The following is a 22703-nucleotide window of genomic DNA, read 5'->3' on the forward strand; positions in this document are numbered from 1 at the left end:
TAACAATGTCTGGCTATGAACTGAAGAAATGAGTTTGAGGAGGTTTGGGGTGGAATCTGGGGCAGAGGAAGGCTGCTTTGTTTTTGTTTGCTTAAAGTCTGGGCAGACTGGAGCATGTTTAAGCACTGATGGCAAAGAGCCAATAGCAAGACGGAGGAGCTAGAGACAGCCCATGATCAAGAGATGAGACACTGAAGGTGAAAGTGATAAGAGAAAGAACACAAGGAAGGATTAGCCTCGGGCAAAAAAATAAAAAAGAAACTTTCTCCACTTTTAGTGGGAGTGAGAAAGGAAGGGGGCAGAGGGGACAACTGGGAGGCTTGCTGGTAAGCTGCTAACAAGTGTCTTATCCAGTGGCTGCCATCATTTCTGTAAAGAGGGGATGAGTTCGTCTCCTGGGACTGACAGCTGAAAGAGCGTGGGAACAGAGTCAAGGATTTGAGAGTGGAGAACATTTGCACTAGCTCCTCGGTAAAATGAAAGCAGTGTGGAATAAGCTAGTGACCAGGCATTTGTAGTGACTCCAAACCTAGGGGTGAGTTAATTTCTTCAGTAGGATTTAGCCACCTGATTTAGGCATATGGAACTGCAGAGTCCAAATGATCCTGGGTTGCAGTTTTGTGAGATGGTTGCAGAGGGACATCAAGGGGACAAGGGTTTGATCTGAGAATATTGATGAGAAAGATTAAGTTGCATTATGTGTGGGCTATTTAGGAGTATATGGGTCTGATTTAACTTCAGTATTTAATCTTTTAATCAGAAGAAAACCCTGGAATCTCAGGTGGGTGGGGCAAAAAGTAAAGACTAGAAGGAAGGAAGGGAGAGAGGGAGAAAGAAAGAAATCAGGGCTGATGGTGCCTGTGAGGTGGAAGAATTCACAAAGGAGGAGCATATTTATATAGAGAATGCATTCAGTTGAGTAAGCTGGAGGGATGAGAGGCTGTGGTTGGAAACTAGGGTGACTGAATTTAAGATTTTGGATGTAGAAAAGTACAGATAAAGACAAAGCCTAGGGTGTAACAATAGGAATGACTGTTAAAGTGAGGAGGAGATGGAGATCACTGCTGATGAGAGGCTAAAAGAAGTAGAAGAAGCCCGGTGCTGACTAGGTCATTCTTGGAGCTGTTGAGGTCACCCAGGGACTTTGGTTGGTAAAGATAATTGTTAGTCAGATCCTGGAGTTTTTAATGAATGAAGAGAATGTCCAGGACGTTGGCAGACAGCAGTGATAGGGAGTGGTCATGGGTAGTATTTCTTGACAGTATGAGCCTCCAAAGAGCCAGGATTTGCACGAACAGGGTAAAGAAGTGTAGGTCTGGAAGAGCACGAAAGGTCAGAGAAGGTCTGCTCCCCCTCTTGACCTTTGCCAGCTTCCTCTTGAGGAGGCAGCAGGTGAAGCAGTGTTCTTGGGGGTGGGGAACCATGTGCTGCATGACCGTTCCCAGATGGCCATGGCCTTGGGACTAGACACACTTTTTGGATAGCAAGGCTAGCCAAGTGTGGTCAGCCCTTTGAACATCTGCCAAGGATACACTGTTCCCAGCACCTGCCTGACATCTCCTCTATGCTCGTGCCAATGGCCAGGCCTCCAGAAGTCCCTGTACAATGTTACTACATGTTTGATGTCCCTGAAAGAAGAGGGAACACATAATCACGATTTTAAAATAAACAGCAGAAGACAAAGTATTTTGGTTCTTGGCTCTACCCTATGCTGGTGAAGTCATCTTTTTGAGTGGGCTCTGGCCACCACGTACTTGGAGGCCTTTGAGGTTTGGCAATGATTGGGCTTTGTTGGCAGAGGACTGGGCCTGTTCACAGATGACAGCCTCCATTTACCATAGTCAAAACCAGGCTGGGGCAAGACTGCAAGCTGGCAAAGGCCCACCCTGGGCTTGTCCCTTGCTGGTCTGTCTGTCTCCGTCTTCCTGTCTTTTCTGTCTTTTTGGGATGGCACATAGCAACTCCATTGTTAACCAGAGAGACCCTTCAATGGGCTTGTCATCCAACACAGGCCAACTTATGCTGGTGCTTGGTGGTTCTTAAGGATTATTCATACAAATGCAAAAAGCCAGTGCTAAAGCTAAAGCTTTGAATGTACATCAGCTTAAAAAGGCAGGAGCCTTGGAGGGGAGATGATCATACAGATGGCTCCCATCGTGCTTTAGTGAGAGTTTTGGGAGCCAAAGGGAGAAGGCTGAGAAGGAGAAAAGTATAGAGACCAGAGGTACCATGCCACCAGAACACATATAGTCACTATCTTTACTCTCTCCAGAGCTTAGATCACTGCTTCTGGAGGGAAGGTTGCATTATGCATGGGCTATTTAGGAGTATATGGGTCTGATTTAACTTCAATATTTAATCTTTCAATCAGAAGAAAATCTCCTGCAGGTTCCTAATATGTAAGTTGTATTTAATAAAGCTGAAAATCATCTGCCCTATAAAAATACTATTAATATTTAAAGCCAAATGAGAAACTGGGAAAGATATTTGCATGATTTATGGCAGAGTTAATCAGCCCGATATACACAAGGCCATTACAAGCAAAAGGAGAAAGAACAATCCACATAGACTAATGGAAAATTAAATAGGTAATTTACAAAAGAGGAAATAAAGTGGTCAGGAACATGTAAAAAAGATGTTCAACATTGCTAATGATGAAAAATGCTAATTAAACATGAAATATCATATTTTGCCTAATGGCGAAGGTAAACAGATTGGGTAAAAAAAAATCAGTATTAGCTAAGGTCTTGAGAATTGCTTAGTTAATGGCAGTGTAAATTAGTTCAACCTATTTGTAAGGCAGTATGACAAGTATCAAAATATAAAATGCCCATATCGTTTGACCCAGCAACCTGCTTTGAAAAAGTTATCCTAAAAAGGAAACTCTTCCAGTGGGGAAAGTTATATGGGAATGCACTAGGATATTTATGAATTTCTGATTGATGAAAAACTGGAAGAAAACCCTAAATGTTAAACAAGGGGGCTAGTTAAATTATAGCTCATACTACAGAGGAAAACTATGCATTCATCAAAAAATGATAAAGTATTTTCAAATCCATTGGGAGATGAAGAGATATTCATGATTGTTTTTGAGTGGGGAAAACCCCAGACCTACTTAGATTATGTAACCATGTTCTAAGTGGACCTTGCCCCACCGTAGGTATATCCATTGGCTTATAACAACCATGCTAGGATGTCAGGGTCCAGGTGAGCAGCCAATTAGTTGAATTTTTAGGAAGATTAGTGTCTTCTCAGAACTCCAGAAAGAAAGGGGAAGCTGGAAGCTGTTGAACTCTAATGCAACTATAGCAGACGAAGTTCTGACCCAGATGAGTGGTGATATGGTTTGAATTTGTGTCCCTGCCCAAATCTCATGTCCAATTGTAGTCCCCAATGTTGGAGGAGGGGACTGGTGGGAGGTGACTGGATCATGGGGGCAGACATCCCCTTGCTGTTCTCATAATAGTGAATGAGTTCACTATTATGACCTCGTTGTTTAAACACGTGTAGCACTTCCCCCTTCTCTCTCTTCCTCCTTCTCGGGCCACGTAAGATGTGCCTGCTTCCCCTTTGCCTTCCACCGTGATTGTAACTATCCTGACACCTCCCCAGCCATGCTTCCTGCACAGCCTGTGGAACTGTGAGCAGACTAAACCTCTTCTTTATAAATTACCCAGTCTCAGATAGTTCTTTATAGCAATGCGAGAATGGACTCATATAAGTGAGATTAGAAAGCTCTGGTCCTTGGCCTAGTGGATCTATTGTGGGAGCAAGCACCAAGTGTGTATCCTGTGTCCTAGCTTGGTGACTTTGGAAATATGACTGTTTTCAACACCTTAGGGTCAATTTTTGAAAAATCTCTCCCCTACTGTGAATATATCCCTGCCTTAGGGGCACTAAGCCCAGATGGGGCTAAGAGCACAGTCTCTGGAGCCAAGCTACCAAGGTCTTCATGCTGGCTTTGTCACTTACTATCCACGGGGACTTGGATAGGTTATTTTACCTTCCTTTACCTGGGCTGCTTCTCCTCTAAAATGGGAGGAGAGCAAAATAGTCCACGTCTTGTAGGGATTGAATGAGTTAATATATGTAAAGCACTAAGAACAGTGGCTGGCACATCTTATGTGCTATTTAAATATTTCTATCATTACTTTTTGCCATTTTAAAAATCTTTTAACTGACCATAAAACACTTTTTTTTTTTTGTTTTGAGATGGGGTCTTGCTCTGTCATCCAGGCTGGAGTGCAGTAGTGCCATCTTGGCTCACTGCAATGTCCATCCCTCAGTTTCAACCATTCCCCTGCCTCAGCCTCCCCAGTATCTGGGATTAAATGTGTGTGCTACCACGCCAGGCTATTTTTTTTTTTTTGTATTTTTAGTAGGGACAGGGTTTCACCATATTGGCCAGGCTGGTCTCAAACTCCTGACCTCAAGTGATCCACCTGCCTCAGCCTCCCAAAGTGCTGAGATTACAGGAGTGAGCCACCGTACCCAGACAAAGCATTCCATTTTGGACAGTGTATTTTTAAAGAAGGATTTGAATTATTTCTCTTTAAAGTGAACACAATGTGCATTCTCTAATACTTTTCTACTTCTTCAACCCTGAATATTAAAAAAGAATAAAGCTTTTAGAGTGTACAGACACTTTCTTTTCTGTGGGTCAGAGTTTAGCTTTCATTGTCATCCAGTTCTCATCCATCCTCTCACTGCCATCACATGCCAGCAGCATTTGATGCAGTTGATCACTGTCTCTTACTGAAAATCCTGTTCTTTACTTGGCTTCCAGGACAGCAGTCTCTCAGGTCTCATACCAACTGGTCTTATAGGACCTTTGCTGGCCCCTCTCATCTTTGGATTTTTAGGCATTGTAATATTTGTCTTCTCAATCCAACCTAATTTCCTCAAGCATCTCACCTAGTCTCATCGTTCTAACACCCTCTGTAGGTAGGATGATCCTGTGTCCTGGTTTGCCCGGGAGAATTCTTGTTTTTGCCCAATGCTGGGCTTAATCGGCACCACCTTTCAGTCTCAGCAAAAGTCCCAGTTTGAAAGCTAAGTTATATGATCACCCTATCAGTAGGCTAATGGCTCCTCAAATTTGCCTTCCCAAAACCTGGTCCCCTGAACTCCAGACTTGCATATTCAGCTGTCTATGATCTCCACTTGAATCTCACAAGGGACAAGTCCAAAATGTACCTTTGGATTTTCTATTTCAACATGCACTTCCTACAGTTTTTTTTTTTTTTTTTTTAGAGTTTCACTCTGTCGTCCAGGCTAGAATGCAGTGGTGCAATCTCGGTTCACTCCAAGCTCCACCTCCCGGGTTCACGCCATTCTCCTGCCTCAGCCTCCCGAGTAGCTGGGACCACAGGCACCCGCCACTGCACCTGGCTGATTTTTTTGTATTTTTAGTAGAGACGGGGTTTCACCGTGTTAGCCAGGATGGTCTGGATCTCCTGACCTTGTGATCCACCCACCTCGGCCTCCCAAAGTGCTGGGATTACAGGCGTGAGCCACTGTGCCCCGCCTACAGTTTTAAAGGTACTTTATTCTTCTGGCTGCTCAGGTAAACTCCTCAACTTTTTTTTTTTCTCAGACTCCAAGTCTTATAGGCTGTGTCTTTGGTGTGTTTTTAGAACACAAAGAATACTTTTCCCCAGAGCTTCTGGGCCCCTCTAGTGCCGTCACTGACCTCTCTCTTTAGGTGTTATAAAGCCTCTGTCTCCCACCCAATTCCTATCCTTGGTGCCCTAAACTTTATCCTCTTCATAGTAACAGAGAGATCCTTTTAAAATATCTAGGTCATGGCACACTCCTGTGGCTTTGCATAATGCACACAGGAAAATCCCCAATCCTTGCATCACTGGGTCCCTGAGACATTCCCCCTCTGCTGTCATTTAGTCTTCCTCTTGCTCACCTCCCTGCACTCTGGAGACACTAGTCGTTACACTGTTTCTCAAACTGGCACACTCATAACTCAGGACCCTGGTACCTGCTATTCCCTCTGCCTGTAATTCTCATCTCTGATTAACATACATAGCTCATTCTCTCATTTTCCTCAGGCTTCTGCTCAATGTTTTTTTTTTTTTTTTTTTTTCCCCTTATCAATTAGGCTTTTGGCCAGGTGCAGTGGCTCACACCTGTAATCCCAGCACTGTGGGAGGCCAAGGCAGGAGGATCGCTTAAGCCCAGGAGTTCAGACCAGACCAGCCAGGGCATTACAGTGAGACTCTGCCTCTAAAAAAAATTAAAAAAATTAGCTGGCCATGGTGGCACATGCCTATAGTCCTAACTACTTGGGAGGCTGAGGTGGGAGGACTCCTTGAGCCCAGGAGTTTGCAGCCTAAGTGACCTGTGATTGTGCCACTGCACTCCAGCTTGGCAACCGAGTGAGACCTTGTCTTAAATCAATAAATAAGGCTTTCACTATTATATAAAAGAATCTTCCTGCATTACTGTCTTCTCCCTTACCAAGTTTTATTTTTTTATAGCAATTATTAGCACTTGATATATTGTAGGATAATTTGTCTTTTTATTGGCTGCTTCTCTAAGTAGGATGTAAATTTCATGAGGTTAGGACTTTAACTGTTGTATCTACAGTGCCTGGAATGTATTAGGTATTCATTAGAATTTATTCAACAGATTTTGAAAGTACATGCCATGCACATAATGTCTTTTTTGGATACTTTTTAAGGCTTTCAGTTAACCTAAGCAGTGCAATTTACATAAGCAGAACATTTTGAAATGTTCGTTGAGAAGTTTTTGCAATACTGATGTCAAATTTGTTCCTAAGTGTGTTTCTTTTTGACATAATTATAAAAGAAGCTATTTCTTTAATTTCATTTTCCAATTGTTCAATGTTGCTACCTAGAAATACAATGGATTATATTTATTGACATATCCTCTGACATTGCTAATCTCGCATATTCTAGTAGTTTTATTGTCAATATTAAGTTTTGATAATTAAACGATCAGGTCACTTGTGAAAAGGAAAAACTTTACTTCTCCCTTTCCAGTCTTTATGCCTTTTGTTTCTTTTCTGTATTGAACTGGTGAGGACCTCCAGTATGATGTTAAATACAAGTGTTGAAAACGGGACATCCTTGTCTTGTGACCAGTAGTAAGGGAGAAGTGTTCAGTGTTTTACCGTTAAGTATGACACTGGTAGATTTTTTCTGTAGCTGCCCTTTATCAGACTGAACAAGTTTTTCTTTGATTCCCCATACACTGTGTGTGTTGATTCCCCATACACTTTGATTCCCCATACACTTAAGTGAATTTTGAATGCTAACAAATGCTTTTACTCTACATTTTGAGATAATCATGTGGTTTTTCTCTTTTATTCTGTTAGTATGGTGAATTTCTTTGCTTTTCAAATACTAAATCAATCTTGCATTCCTATAATAAGCCCACTGGTTCACAATGAATGATCCTTTTCATATATGGATGAACTCTATTTGCTAGTATTTTGTTAAGGATTTTTGCATTTGTGTTAATGGAGAATTTTCTCATAATTTTTTTTCAGGCTTTGATATATCAGAGTATGCTAGACTCATTAAAAGAGCTGTCAAATGTTCCTTTCTCTATTTTCCGAAAGAGTTTACAGGTGATTGATGTTGTTTCTTGCTTAAATATTTGATTAAATTCGGCGGTGGAATCTTGAGCTTGAAGGTTTTCTTTCTGGGAATGTTTTTGATACCAAATTCAATTTCTTTGCCATGTATAAGGCTATTCAAATTTTCTATTTCACCTGTGTCAGTTTTGGCACCTTGTACTTTTCAAGGAATTTGCCCATTTCACGTAAGCTGGCAAACTTATTAATGAACCATTGTGCGTAATATTCCATTATTATCCTTTTGATATCTGTAGGGTTTGTAGCACTATCGGCTCTTTCAAATCTGATATTAGTAGTTTGTATTTTCTTTTTTTCTTGATCCTTCCTGTGAGAAGTTTATCAATTCTATTCATCTTCTCAAAGATCTAATTTTCAGTGTACTATTTCTATTTCCTATCCAATTGATTTCTGTTCTTACCTTTATTATTGCTATCCTTCTATCTACTTTGGGTTTAATTTGCTCTTTTTAAAAAGTGAAACCTTATAACGCTGATTCTATACCTTTCTTCCTTTCTCATATAAGCTAAGAAATTTCATCTGAACACTCTAACGGCATCTCACAAATTTTGATACATTGTGTTTTCATTTTTATTCAATTCAAAATATTTTCTAGTTTCCCTTTTGAATTCTTTGAAACTTATTTAGTATTTGTTTAATTTCCAAATACTTGGGGGCACTTCTAGCTTTCACATTAATATTGATTCCAATATAATTTTGTTGTGGTTAAAGGACATACTCCATAATATTTTAATATTTTGAGATGTATTTAGACCTGTCGTGGTCCAGCATATGGTGAATACTCCATAGCATTTAAAAAGAATAATGTAGTCTATAGTTGTGGATGTAGTGTTCTGTAAGTGCCAGTTTTGACCAAGGTGTTTGATAGCATCATTCAGATCTTTTATACCTGTACTGATTTTTTGTTTAACAGTTTTATCAGTAGCTGAGGGGATGATAAAATCTCCAACTCTGTGTACAGATTTGACTACCTCTTTTACTTCTGTTAAGTTTTGATTCATTTGTTTTAAAGCTTGCTATCACTTGCAGGCACATTTAGGCTTGTTATGTGGAATTGAATCCTCTATCATTACACAGTGTCCCTTCTTATCTCTGCTAACACTCCTTTTCTTGAAGTCTATTTTATCTGATGTGCATGTAGCTCCTCCAGCTTTTTTTATGATATGTGTTTCCCTAGTTATCTTTTTCTTTCCTTCTACTTTCAATATATATTTTTAAAAATTTTGAGAATAATTTAATATGTTGACTTCGAGATACAACTATATTCTATATAAGATACAACTGTATATGTCAATATTTTAAAGAAACTGATCCTTACAAGACCAAAATAACCCACAGGCCATGAGGTTGGTTTTTCCTTTTTTTTTTTTTTTTTTTGTTTAAACAAATGTGCACCACAATGTTTCAAAAAGTAAGACAAATGCCATGAATACGAAAGCTGCAGTCTGCAATATACCACATTTAGAACCCAGGGGAGGTGAATTAGACAGAGGTGGTAGTCATTCTAATTAAGCAATCAGTTAACTTCACAATAAGTTGATATGCAGCATCAAAAGTGTCCAGTTAAGTTTCTTTTTTCTTGATGATCAGAAGCCCCACGTTGCCTCCAGTCTGTTCGTTGTGTTTTGTGTGAGACCCATCACAGAATGGGAACTTTTTAGACCTCCAACAATGGCAGTACACAGCTTTATCTTCCAAATCCTCCATGTCAAAAGCATGTACTATCTTGGGGTTGCCTTTCTGGAAGTGAAGATTCATCATAGCTTTATTTTGACGATCTTTATCATAAAATCTTTTGTAAGCTAGATAACCAATTGCAGCTGTCCCAGCAGCAGCAGTAAATGCTGCGATCCATTCAACTTGTATGCTGGAGCTGGAAGTCAGACTCATGGCGTCATTGCTTGCAAGGTGTGTGCACTAGGCTACCAGGCACAAATGGATTCCTCAACCTATTTTTATATTTATGTTTCATCTCACAGACTATAGTTGAAACTTTTTTCTTTTTTAATCCATCCCAACTATATTGGCCTTATAATTGTAGTATCTAGTTCATTTTCATTCAATATAATTATTGATATAGTGGGATTTAGGTCTGCCATTTTACCATTTTTAGGTATTTGTCGCTTCTGTTTTATGTCTCACTTTTTCTCTTTTCCTTCCTTTGTTTGAGTTAATCGAAATTTTTTTAGTATTCTGTTTTGATTTTTCTATTGAATTTTTAGCTATGTGTTTTGCATTATTATTTTGGTGGCTGCTTTAGGAACAACAATGTGTGTCTTTAGCTTATTTCTTTATACCTAGAGTTAATAATGTACTATGTCACATAAAATGTAGGCTGCTTTGCTATAATACAAGGAGCTCCCTTATCCAGCTCCTTTTCCAGACAGAATGTTAAGTAATACCTGCCTTCTATGAACAGCAGAAGAAAAGTTGGAAGCTAATAAAAGTTGGTTCATGAGGTTTTGGAAATGAAACCATCTCCATAACATAAAAGCAGCAAGTGCTGATATAAAAGCTGCAGCAAATTATCCAGAAAATCTAGCTAAGATAATTCAGGAAGTTGGCTATGATGCAGGACAGGTGAGCCCCAAATTGGGGCTTAGCCTGTGAGGGTTCTTGGCTTCTCCCAGGAAGGAATTCAAGGGAGAGCCAGTGGTAGTGTAGAAGAACACAGCTTTATTGAAGTGGCAGTGTTACAGCTCCATGACTGCTCTTGCAGAGCAGGGCAACCGCATAGGCAGAGAGTAGCAGCTCGGGGCAGTTCTGTAATCATATTTATACCTACTTTTAATTGCATGCAAATTAAGCAGTTTATGCAGAAATTTCTAAGGAAAGGGTAGTAACTTCTGGGTTGTTGGGTCATTGCCATGGAAAAGGGTGGTAACTCCTGAGTGTTGCCATGCAGTGGTAAACTGACATGGCACACTCCTGGGTATGCCTTATGGAAAGCTGCTTCTACCCAGTCCCTGTTTTAGCTAGTCCTCAATTTGGACTGATGTCCAAGCCCTGCCTCTGGAGTTGAGTCCCGCCTCCTACCTCAGCTACACTGAACAACAGATTTTCCACATAGACAAAACAGCCTTCTATTGGAAGAAGATGCCATCTAGGACTTTCATTGCTAGAGAGGAGAAGTCAATGCCTGGGTTCAAAGCTTCAAAGGACAGGCTGACTCTCTCGTTAGGGGCTAATGCAACTGGTGACAATAAGTTGATGCCAATGCTTATTTACCATTCTGAAAGTCCTAGAGCCCTTAAAAATTATGCTAAATCAACTCTGCCTGTGCTCTAGAAATGGAAAAATCAAGCCTAGATAATAGCACATCTGTTTATAACATGGTTTGCTGAATATTTTAAGCCCACTATTGAGACCTATTGTTCAGAAAAAATGATTCCTTTATAAATATTACTACTAATTGACAATGTATCTAGTCACCTAAGAGCTCTGGTAGAGACATACAAGGAGATTAATGTTGTTTTCATGTCTGTTAACAAAACATCCATTCTGCAGCCCATGGATCAAGGAGTAATTTTGACTTTCATATCTTATTACTTAAGAAATACATTTTGTAAATCTATAGCTGCCATAGATAGTGATTACTCTGCTGAATCTTGGCAAAGCATATTGAAAACTGCCCAGGAAGCATTCACCATTCTAGGTGCCATTAAGAACATTTGTGATGCATTGGAGGAGGTCAGAATATCAACATTAACAGGAATTTAGATGACGTTGATTCCAATTCTCATGAATGACTTTGACGGTTCAAGTCTTGAGTAGAGGAAGTAACTGCAGATGTGGTGGAAATAGCAAGGGAACTAGAATTAGACTTGGAGCCTAAATATGTGACTGAATTGTAGCAATATGATGATAAAACTTCAATGGAAGAGGAGTTGCTTCTTAGGGGTGAGCAAATAAGGTGATTTCCTGAGATGAAATCTATTCCTAGTGAAGATTCTGTGAACATTGTTGAAATGACAAAAAAGGATTTAGAATATTAGATAAACTTAGTTGATAAAGCAGCAGCAAGGTTTGAGAGGATTGACTTCAATTTTGAAAGTTGTCCTATTGTGGATAAAACACTATCAAGCAGCATCACATGCTACAGATAAATCTTTTGTGAAAGGAAGAGTCGATTGATGAGGCAACTTCATTGTTGTCTTATTTTAAGAAATTGCCACAGCCACACCAACCTTCAACAACCACCACCCTAATCATTCAGCAGCCATTAACACTGAGGGTAAGACCCTCCACCAGCAAAAAGATTACAACTCACTGAAGGCTCAGATAATCATTAGCATTTTTTTTAGCAATAAAGTATTTTTTAGACATAATGCTATTGCACATTTAATAGACTACAGTATAGTGTAAGCATAACTTTTATATGCCCTGAGAAACCAAGAAATTCATGTGATTCACTTTATTGCAATATTTGCTTTATTGCAGTGGTCTGGAACTGAACTTGCAATATCTCTGAGGTATGTTTGTAATGCTTTTGTAAGATCATTTTGTCAAAAGTGAAACAGATGAAATGAATGTTAAGACCTTGAATATTGGAGATTCTCTTCAATGATAATAAAAATACAAATTTTGGTGGAACACAGTGTTATAGAGGAAATAATTTTCTTACTAAATTAAGATATTAATAGACGCAGAATGTACTTGAAGTTGGTTGGGTGCACACATACTTAATAACTGTTTCCAAATGTCGCTTTTCCCCCCATCAGTTGAATTAGAAACTGTAGTTGTAGGCCGGGCGCGGTGGCTCACGCTTGTAATCCCAGCACTTTGGGAGGCCGAGGCGGGCGGATCATGAGGTCAGGAGATCGAGACCATGGTGAAACCCCGTCTCTACTAAAAAATAGAAAAAATTAGCCGGGCGTGGTGGCGGGCGCCTGTAGTCCCAGCTACTCGGAGAGGCTGAGGCAGGAGAATGGCGTGAACCCGGGAGGGGGAGCTTGCAGTCAGTGAGCCGAGATTGCGCCACTGCACTCCAGCCTGGGCGACAGAGCGAGACTCCGTCTCAAAAAAAAAAAAAAAAAAAAAAAGAAACTGTAGTTGTAAAAAATTGAGTAATTTTATATGTACTCAGAAAACTGAACTACAAAATTTTGTGACAAAACTGATTTTGAGTGTGAAATAGTTTAGCATGACAGTATACACATTTTTCTTTCCTGCCTATTGTCAGTCAGATTTTAGAAATCTTTGAATTTTTAAAGAACTACTTTGTGAATCAACTTGTGTCTTAAAATGTTGTACAGCTTTTGTGTAAATAAATTCTCTAAATTTTGGTTCATTTTGTTTAAAACCAGCTGGAGATATTTAACCAAATTAAGTAAGTGGTTCATCTTAAGACATCAGCTTATGAATCTTTTTTTGAATTGTGACTACTAAAAACAAGCCCTGTAAGTAGGAAGACTTTGAGATTTATCTCTACAAAAGCAAGGGAGAAGCTGAAAAAAAATAAATCACAAGAGATAAAATGGTGTACCACACTTAATATTCAAATTTTCTAAGTGCTTTGGACTATCTTGATTTATGGGGCGAATCTCGTGATGGTGCTCACATGGTAGTTAAGTAAATTTGTATTCTGCAATGTGGTGGAGTGGAGTTGAGTAGGCCTATGATCTCGAACATGTAAAACTGGTGAACTACTCAAAAGAATCATAGAGACAACTTACTTAACATGTTTTGGCAAAGAAAACTGCTCTGAGGCAAAAGGAAAGTATCTGTGAAAATACTTGAAGTGAAATATTTACTCTTTTCAAATATGAAAAATAATTAAAATGGACAATATCCTCAATTTCATTAAAATTTCTCCAAGCTTTCCAGATATCTCAGTACCAGGAGGCAAAATGCTTTCTCAATTAAAAAAAATTGCACTCTACAAAGAAGGGCCAATTCAAAGCATCAATGATTTCAAATGTATGAATCATAATGTGCAATTTGAAGAAAATTGCAGGCAATTTTATGGTGAAGTCTAAAATGATAAGATCAGCGTGAAAAAATTACAATCTCTGAAATTTTGGTGATAAAATATTAGAGGGTAATATGTCTAGGAAACAGAATTAAATATGCAAATCCATAACAAACATAAATTATTCTGTTTACATTATTTTTTAATGTTCAGATGATCAACATAAAGATTAAATTTAAAAAAAAATTTTCAATCTGCATTTCTTTTATTAAGAATGAAGTTGAGCATTTTTCATATTGCTTAACTATATTTCCTTGTCAGTGATTATTTATTTATATTCTTTCAGTTTTTCTGTTGAGTAGAAAGTCTTTTTTCTTCACAATTTCCAAAATCTCTATCTCTTTTTCTAGTTGGAAAAGAAAGGATAATTTTATTTTATTTTGTGGGTTTAAAACTTTTTTTCTAACTTTTATTTTAGATTCAGGGGGTACGTGTACAGGTTTGTTACCTGGGCATATTGAGCCATGCTGAGGTTTGGGGTATGAATGATCCAGCCACCTACATGCTGAGCAGAGAACCTAACAGTTTTTCAACCTTTGCCCCCCCTCCCTTCTTCCCACCTCTAGTAGTCCCCAGTATCTATTGTTGACATCTTTACAACATATTTTTTTGACTTGATGTACACAAGTCTGTATTATAGGTTTAGAAGAAATTTTATTAATTTTTTTGAGATGGAATCTTGCTCTGTCACCAGGCTGGAGTACAATGGCATGATCTCAGCTCAGTGCAATCTCCACCTGCCAGGTTCAAGCCATTCTTCTGCCTCAGCTCCCTGAGTAGAAGGGATTACAGGCACATGCCACCACACCCAGCTAATTTTTGTATTTTTAGTAGAGACAGAGTTTCACCATGTTGGCCAGGCTGGTCTTGAACTCCTGACCTCAAGTGATCCACCCTCCTCGGCCTCCCAAAGTGCTGGGATTACAGGCATGAGCCACTGCACCTGGCCAGAAATTTTATTTTTGAAATTAGTTTTTGAATAGAATAATTTTGTGGTCTATCAATAAAATAATTTGCTAGGCAACACATGAATCTTAAGAAAACTATTTAGTTTTTCTTACTGTTAGATCCTCCTTCCACTCTCAAAAGTGTCCCATTTTGAATGGTATATTATATGGTTGCCCTTGCATTGTGTTTGCCATTAACAGAATTCGTGAATATTCAGTGTTCCACCTTTCAGGTGGATGGTAGTTTTGTACTTCTCTGCTCTGCTTGTAATCAGTTATGGCCATATGACATACTAAGATCAGTGAAAGGTGAGCAGAAGTAATGTATGGCATCTCTAAGAGCCAATGCATGCTTACCCTCCCCTTTCTGCCGCAGTGATCATGGAAGCATATGTCAAATAGGAGTTTATGTCAGGTTGCAACCTCTAATGGTGATGGCCTGGAGCATAGCTCCTAGCAATGCTGCTGGAGAAATAAATAAGGGAGTGTTATAAATAAATTCACACATTGATCTTTGTGCTGTTAAACCACTGAGATATTGGGGTTATTTATTATGTAGCAAAACTTGACCTACCCTCATTGATAAAACGTTAAAAAAAAATAAAAAAATTTTTTTTTTTTTTTTGAGACAGGATTTCATTTTTGTTGGCCAGGCTGGAGTGCAAAGGTGCTATCTTGGTGCTATCTTGGCTCACTACAACCTCCACCTTCTGGGCACAAGCAGTTCTCCTGCCTCAGCCTCCTGAGTAGCTGGAACTACAGGAGTGTGCCACCACGACTAGCTAATCCAGCTAATTTTTTTGTAGAAACAGGGTTTTGTCACATTCCCAGGCTGGTCTTGAACTCTTGAGCTCAAACCATCTGCCTGCCTTGGCCTCTCAAAGTGCTGGGGTTACAGGCAATCGCGCCCACCTGGATAAAACTTTAAAATAAGTTAATCTATTAATAAATTTAGACCTCAACTTGTCTCAAAAGAAACCGGGCACAGTTTATAAACAGCAAGATACAATAAAATATAGGGGGTTGGGCAAAGGGAAAATAGGGGTATGAAAATAAAAATGTTGGAGGTAAGATTAATCCTCAAAATGCAATCCTGTGTATGCATTCCCAGTGATGGGTTGGCAATTAGTCTATAAACTTCTTAGCAGCAAAGGCAAATAGGGAAATCTGAGCAGTAGCATCACCCATAGGATAACAACAAACCAGATTCTTAGGAAAAATCTTAGACAAAAGTGGGGCACTGTGCCAAGAACTGGATGGCTTTCCTTCCAAAACTCAATCGGAGTGTCTCCCAATGGCTCTTTCTCACACCAGTTCCCGATGCAAGCAGAGGCCACAGTGACAATATCCAAGCCAGGAAAAATGAATGGGAGGTGGTGGTCAAAGGATACAGGCTGGACAAAGAGCTTTGATGACCTGGCCAAATTTGACATGAACATTCCAGAATCTATAGCATGAGTGGGTGTCTTTTAGTCGATCCTTTCATAAATGAATGAATGAATGAATGAATGAATAAATAAATAAATAAATATTTCCTGATGAGGCCTCTTTTAACAAAATTGTCTAGGAGGGAATTTGGTTATATTCGCTGGCAAGGTCCTGGGGCTGAATCAGACCTGGCTTCTACCCACCAGAAGCTTCCCCTCCAACGACAGGGCAAGATATATAGACAAACACCCATAGCATGGAATGAATTATGGGAAGAGAGCCCTGTCCATGCAGTATGCCCTGGGGGCCCTGAGAAGTCATGGTGGCTCTCATGAGTGGTAACTGAGTCATTCCCCAAAAGGGACATGATTGGCCCCGGAGGTCTGTGTCTTGGCAGCTATTTAAGGTGTCTGAGTGCTTGGCATTGCTGTCTGTGAATAGCTTCATATCCAAGGACCATCTAAAAGGCCTGAGGGAAGAACATGCTGTGTTGAATAAGCCACAATGGCAATGAAGCCAGCTGTGCCCAGGCAGCCACAGTGTCCTGAGTGAGCTCGACGGAGGAACCTCAGCCAGGGCTGGATGAGGCCTGTGAACTGATGACCTCAAGACTGGAATGTTTGCAAGAGTCTATTTTTGTTTCAGATAAAACCAGAAACAATGAGCCACTTGGGGAGCCAGCCTCCTGGAGATTGATGGTGAGGGGGCGAGCTGAAGCTCACTGGGGAAGTATGTGTGGCTCTCCGCTCACCCATATATTTCCCTGCAGAGCAAAGGCTGGGTGATGATTAGAACAGGGAAATCCAGTTCAGGCCAAGGCAGGGTCTACAGAGGCCAGGTGCTCTTTCACAAACACGTTCAGTGTCTCTATCCATCCCTTCGTCTATGTATGCCCCTTCACCCCGGAGCTTCACCTAGTACCCAGCTGGTGTCTGGTCCTGTTCTTGGCTAAGAGGATAAGACAGGAGGAGGTATAGGCCTTGTTCTCAGGAGAAGACCCCCCAGGCAGAACACCACCGAGGAAAGCACCTGACCCGTGTGAGAAGCCATTTGGAATTCAGGGTCCTGGAACTTCATTCATTGCTAACCCACCCTAGTCAATGAAAAACAATGTTTTCCCTTTAGAAGACTTTTCTTCGTCAATCCAAGAGCTGTTGATGGAGAAATCTGTGTGCCTGGCTCTGCACTTCGCAGGGTGTGTGGGTGGGGAGTGAAAGGGAGCACCTCTCTAGCTAAAGACTCTTGCATCCAGTTCTCAGAAAAGAGTTAGAGCACTAATTCTGGAGGTGGAAACCCAGACACCATTAATCACCCGAGGACTGCCTGTCCTCCATCACCTCCCCTCCACTGTGACACAAACCAGGACTTTTAAGGAGCTTGCTGAGAGCCACTCAGCTAATCAGAGGCAGATCTCCCAGACCTGTATTCCTCCCCCGCTCCCTGCCCCCGACACCAGTGAAGAGCAATGCTTCCTCCTTCCTTCATCAAATAGTCCAGAAATGAAGGTGGTGGGGAGAGATCCTTCACCCTCAGGCCATTCCCTAGCCCAGGCTCCCTTTCCTTCTTTGACCCTCCTGGCCTCATGGATCCCTGATAAGTAACCTTCACATCTAGAGGTTTCTAAAGCTCCCAGTGAGGAAGTTTGGACTTTGCTGGGGAAATCACGCCTCCCTCTGCTGTCAGTGCTAGGTCTGTCTTCACCCCAAGAAGAAGTGGGTTGGGCTCTGATGTCCCTGGCTGATGGCCGCATTGCTGTGTGTTTCATGCTCATGTTCCCCTCTGAGTCTGTCTGAAGACAGAACAGAATCAGGACATGAGGAGACTCGGCTTCCAGCGGGACTTGCTGGCACCGTTCATAGTGTCTGGGGAAGCATGTCAGTGATTTGGCAGGGCTGGGAACTGTGGGAGCCCCTCCATGAATGCGTCACTGCATGGGCCATTCCTGACTGCAAGGAGGTGGTTTGGGAATCAGATGTGTTTAGTTTGCAGGATTTTCAGATCTGACATCAAGAAAGAAACCAGCTCAGAACCTGGTCCAGAGTGAGATGCAAGAGGGCCTGTCACAGTGTTCAGATCCTGACTTCAAGGTGCTTTTATCCAGGATACCTAAAGTATTTCCCTCATTGGTTAGAAATGATCAGTAGAAAGACTTACAGTGGGTTACCCAAGGTACTATTTGTAGTACCAACTTGGTATTAAGTGAGGTTGGTGTGCTATAATCTTTAACTGGTCTCATGTGTACCTTGTCTCCCCATGAAGAAACCACACCAGGTTGCCTTAAAACTCTATTTTGGGCCTGACACTGTGGCTCACGCCTGTAATCCCAGCACTTTGGGAGGCTGAGGAGGGCGGATCATGAGGTCATGAGATCGAGACCATCATGGCTAACATGGTGAAACCCCGTCTCTACTAAAAACACAAAAAATTAGCCGGGCGTGGTGGCAGGCACCTGTAGTCCCAGCTACTCAGGAGGCTGAAACAGAAGAATGGCATGAACCTGAGAGGAGGAGCTGGCAGTGAGCTGAGATCACGCCACTGCACTCCATCCAGCCTGGGCGACAGAGCGAGACTCCGTCTCAAAAAAAAAAAAAAAAAAAAAAAACCGCCTCTATTTTGCATGTTCAAATGTCTATTGAAAAGATGTTTTGAGAGAAGCAAGACCCTCTCAAGAGAGAGGAAGTAGGATCAGCTTCCCCCAGCTCCTACAGTGATCATTCATTCTTTCAATCGGCAAACACTTACTGAGCCATCTCTGTCAGGTTTGGGCTGGTAGCAGGCTACGGAGATGAATCAGAAGTGATTCTGCCATTGAGGTGTGTGGATTCAAGTAGGTGAGATTGACATGTTTGTAAAACACCATAGTACCCTGAAGGCATGGGATGCTGCGTGGGAGGAAGGCTACGTTCTGAGTGTGTTCAGTGGGCTGCTCCCTAGAAAGGGCTTCTTGAAGGAGGTATTGTGATGGCAAATTTTCTGTGCCAACTTGGCCATGGTGCTCAGATATTTGGTCAAACATTATTCTACATACTTCCATGAAGGTATTTTTAAAGATGAGATTAATGTTTAAATCAGTAGGCTTGAAGTAAAGCAGACCACCCTCCATAATGTGAATAGGCTTCATCCGATCAGTTGAAGGTCTTAAGAGCAAAGACTGACCTTGAAGCAAGGAGGAATTCTGTAGCAGATGACTTTTGGACTCACACTGCAGTTCATCCTGGGATCTCCAGCTGCTGCCAGACCCTGTAGATTTTGTACTTGTCAAGCCTCCGCAACTGCTTGAACCAATTCCTTAAAATAAATACCTCCCTCTCTGCATGTTTGTATATACACACATTCTATTGGTTCTGTTTCTTTGGAGAACCCTAATACAGGTATTAATGGCTGAGGATGCCTTAGGGGAGTCATTGCTAGTTTATGGGAACTCCTGGGCTGTACACAAGCACAGAACATTCTGGAGTGTCATGGCCCTACAGACCCATTTTTAGGGTTTATGAGAAGACAACAGAGGCCTTTTTCCAGAGATTAGTAGAAAGTGATTGTCAGAGATAAAAAGCTTTTCTCTAAAAAGACAACAGCCTCAGTGGAAGATAGGCCAAAAGAGTTTTATGCATCTGAAGAAGTTGCTGGAAATCCCAGAACCATGGACGAGCCACTTGTGGATTTCACTGAAAAAAAAAATTAAAGCAAAAACCAGAGTCAAACGACCAAGTGACAAAGAGCACTACTTTCAGATGTTAGAAAGCCAAGCCCTTCCTAGACCTGAGACCCAAAGTCTCAGCTATACCAAAGCCTGAGATAGCTATATCAGTTCATTTTTGGTTTTGCTTTTCTAAGGTATATAATACTGTTAAGTTTGCAATGTTAAAACAGCTTTGTATTTTTAACCATATTTCCAATTTTATTGTTAATCTTTCAATTAAAAAATTATAATGGAAAATGAGAAGTTTATTCATCATTCAGTCTGTTGAATCTAGGAAGAAGGGGGAGGTATTATAGTGATCTCTGGACATGTTCCTGCTCTGGTCATCCTTCATGGGTTCCTAAAAGCTAATCGTGGTCTTTCCTGATATTATTCTAACAGTTTTATAAACACCTGCATTTTTGCATGAAACAACATCCTGCTTAATATAACTGGAGAGATTTCTGTTTTCCTGACTGGCTCCTGACTGATTCAGTATTTGGCACTGCAAGTGCTCCTAGAAAGCAGACACTTAAAGATGAGAAGAATGGGTTGGTTATCTGTGCAGGTTAGGTTTGAAGCTAGTGATGGCTTCTTTCTCAAAAGAAAATGGAATATTGACAATGCATGGCCTACCATGGCAAACAGTAGTTTTAAAATGTCACCTGAAGTTGCCTGGAATAAAGAACCTATGAAGGGCAAGGCTTTGGCAGACTACATGGTGACTGCTATAGGATGTCATGGTGGCCACGTGGAGTGAGACTTGTAAGGGTGGGCAGGCTGGCCATTTCTGACTGCACTGGAATAAGAGAAATGAATAATCTCAGGGTACAAGTCAATGATCAGAGAATCAGAGTGCTTCTGTAACTGCCTTAAAATAATTGTTGCTTGTTTTGTAACTTAGTGTGTTACAAAGTTCAATTATGAAGTAGCAGATAATAGCACAATGTAATTTACAGCCATACTAGGTCTTGTGTTAAAGTGAGGACATTGTTTAAGAAAGAGTGAGACACTGAGAATAGTATGGAGACATTTGGGTAGATTTGGCTGATTCAGAATAGCTTGGTCTCACATCCCAAATTTCTCTGTCCCTACTTTGCCATTAGAAGCAACCTTCTCCACTGCTGTGGAGACTACTTTCCACTTGCTTAAGGACCTTGTAAGGAGATGCTAAATCCCCTTAAGACATATTCTCACTACCTCTCATTGTTTTCAGATTCAAAACTAAGTCAGATCCTAGCATGCCCAAGAGGGTTGAGAACAAAGTATGACCCGGGAGGAGAAAGCATACATGCAAGAAAAATTACAAGGTGACAGTCTACGGAGGAGGTTATGTAATGTTGGATTGGGACAAATGTATCAAGATGCATGTATTTACCAGGTTCTTGATCTAATTTGTTAGCTTGAGCAGCTCAGCATGACTCTGGCAGTTTGCTTTTTTTTTTTTTTTTTTTTTGACTGAAACTTGGACTCAATGGTGTCCTGAGTGAAATGAAACTCACACATCAGAACTTCCTTGGCATACTGCAGACAAAGAAATCCCAAGGCTTAAAGAGATAGGAATGCTGAAATGGATCTATCATATGCAACCTGCTCACCCAGCCCCTTACAGGAGGGTTCACACAAATATCACTCTTTTATACAAAGTAGTTGAGAAACACTGTACATTGGTGGGAGAAGTACTGGCATTCTTGCAAGACTTTGTAATGGTTGTTTGCTGCAGGCAGGAATTGATGGGGGGAGAGATTGCCATAGGAAGGGTTTTCTTGATTTCACTGGGAATGATGGGATTCCAGAGAAGCAAATGTCAAGGGCGGTATTTAACCTCCAGGAACAAGTTGATTGTGGTTACTGAAACTGACAGTAGGACTAGAGTATTCATCAGAATCCCACATTCATCATGGTACCTATGTTTTCTAATTTATCATGGTGTCCCTAGGGGTGAATAGATCACCCTTCTACCTATAAATATTGCATCTAAACTGCAAGTGGAACATGTGTAGAGACTCATGTTGGATTTGCAAAGCTAGTCCTTTAGAGTATCCTACGACCCCACTGAGCCAGTACTGGGCACACAGATAGGTGCTTATTGATGCTCAGCACCTTAAACTCGGCAGCATTCATAGATTCAGTTGTTAACTCTTGAAGAGTTCTTAATGGAAATCTCATTCACTTGTTTTAACTTTTAAAGGTCACAAACCCTTTGAGAATTTGTTAAAAGCAATAAACACATTTTCAAGAGAAATGAACACATGCTTACATAACATTTGTACTCAATTTCTGGGGGTTTGTGTTCTCTCTGCAGCTTCAGGTTAAAAGCTCCTGAATACTGACAACCCAATAGCTAAATAAAACAATGGAAAAATATTATAAACAGATAGAAAAGGAAATACACATGGTCAAAAATATGAAAAGATTCTCACACCCATTAAAAATAAGTCATGTAAATTATACTGAGATACGAATTTTCATCAACATTTGGCAATGATTAAATGTTAGTGAAAAACTGTGTTTTCAAGAATATGGGAAACGAGTGTGCATACCTTTCTAGTGGAAGTGCAAATTGATTCAACATTTATAAGGGTAATTGGAGAAAGCCTATTGTATTTAAAAATGCATATGCCCTTTGACCCAGTAATTTTATATCTGTGCTTTAATCTGCAGGTATATTTGCAGTGTTTCAAATGATATTTTTACAAGGTTGTTCACTGCAGCATTGATGGAGAGAGTCAAAGACTGAAAATAGCTTAAAAATAAGTTGATTGGGGATTACTTATTTATTAAAAAATAGCATTACATCTATACAAATGAATACTACATAGCTGTGGAAAGAACAAGAAAGCTTTATGTACCTATGTGAAATAATTACTAAGCTGCATTGTAAGTGAAAATGGCATGGGACACCACATTGTGTAGTAATAGAACACACGCACACACATTGATGATTTGGCACAATACCACCATTTTTGCTTTTGTGTTTCAGAGAGGGGAAGTGACTTGCCTGAACCTACCAACTAATGAGAGGTAGAGCTGGGACTTGAACTG

At 40.5% G+C, this 22703-nt stretch overlaps 1 protein-coding gene across 1 annotated transcript; it reads right to left on the reverse strand.

The window, feature by feature from the left end:
• Window positions 1-9131: 9131 nt before the first annotated feature.
• LOC129468224 (CDGSH iron-sulfur domain-containing protein 1-like) lies at window positions 9132-9570 on the reverse strand. The gene has a single exon (XM_055253493.2). It carries the CDS (start codon window positions 9521-9523, stop codon window positions 9197-9199), a length of 327 nt encoding a protein of 108 aa, XP_055109468.2. The 5' UTR covers window positions 9524-9570; the 3' UTR covers window positions 9132-9196.
• Window positions 9571-22703: the final 13133 nt, after the last annotated feature.

Source organism: Symphalangus syndactylus, chromosome 18 (assembly GCF_028878055.3).
Source record: "Symphalangus syndactylus isolate Jambi chromosome 18, NHGRI_mSymSyn1-v2.1_pri, whole genome shotgun sequence".
Taxonomy (NCBI): Eukaryota; Metazoa; Chordata; class Mammalia; order Primates; family Hylobatidae; genus Symphalangus; species Symphalangus syndactylus.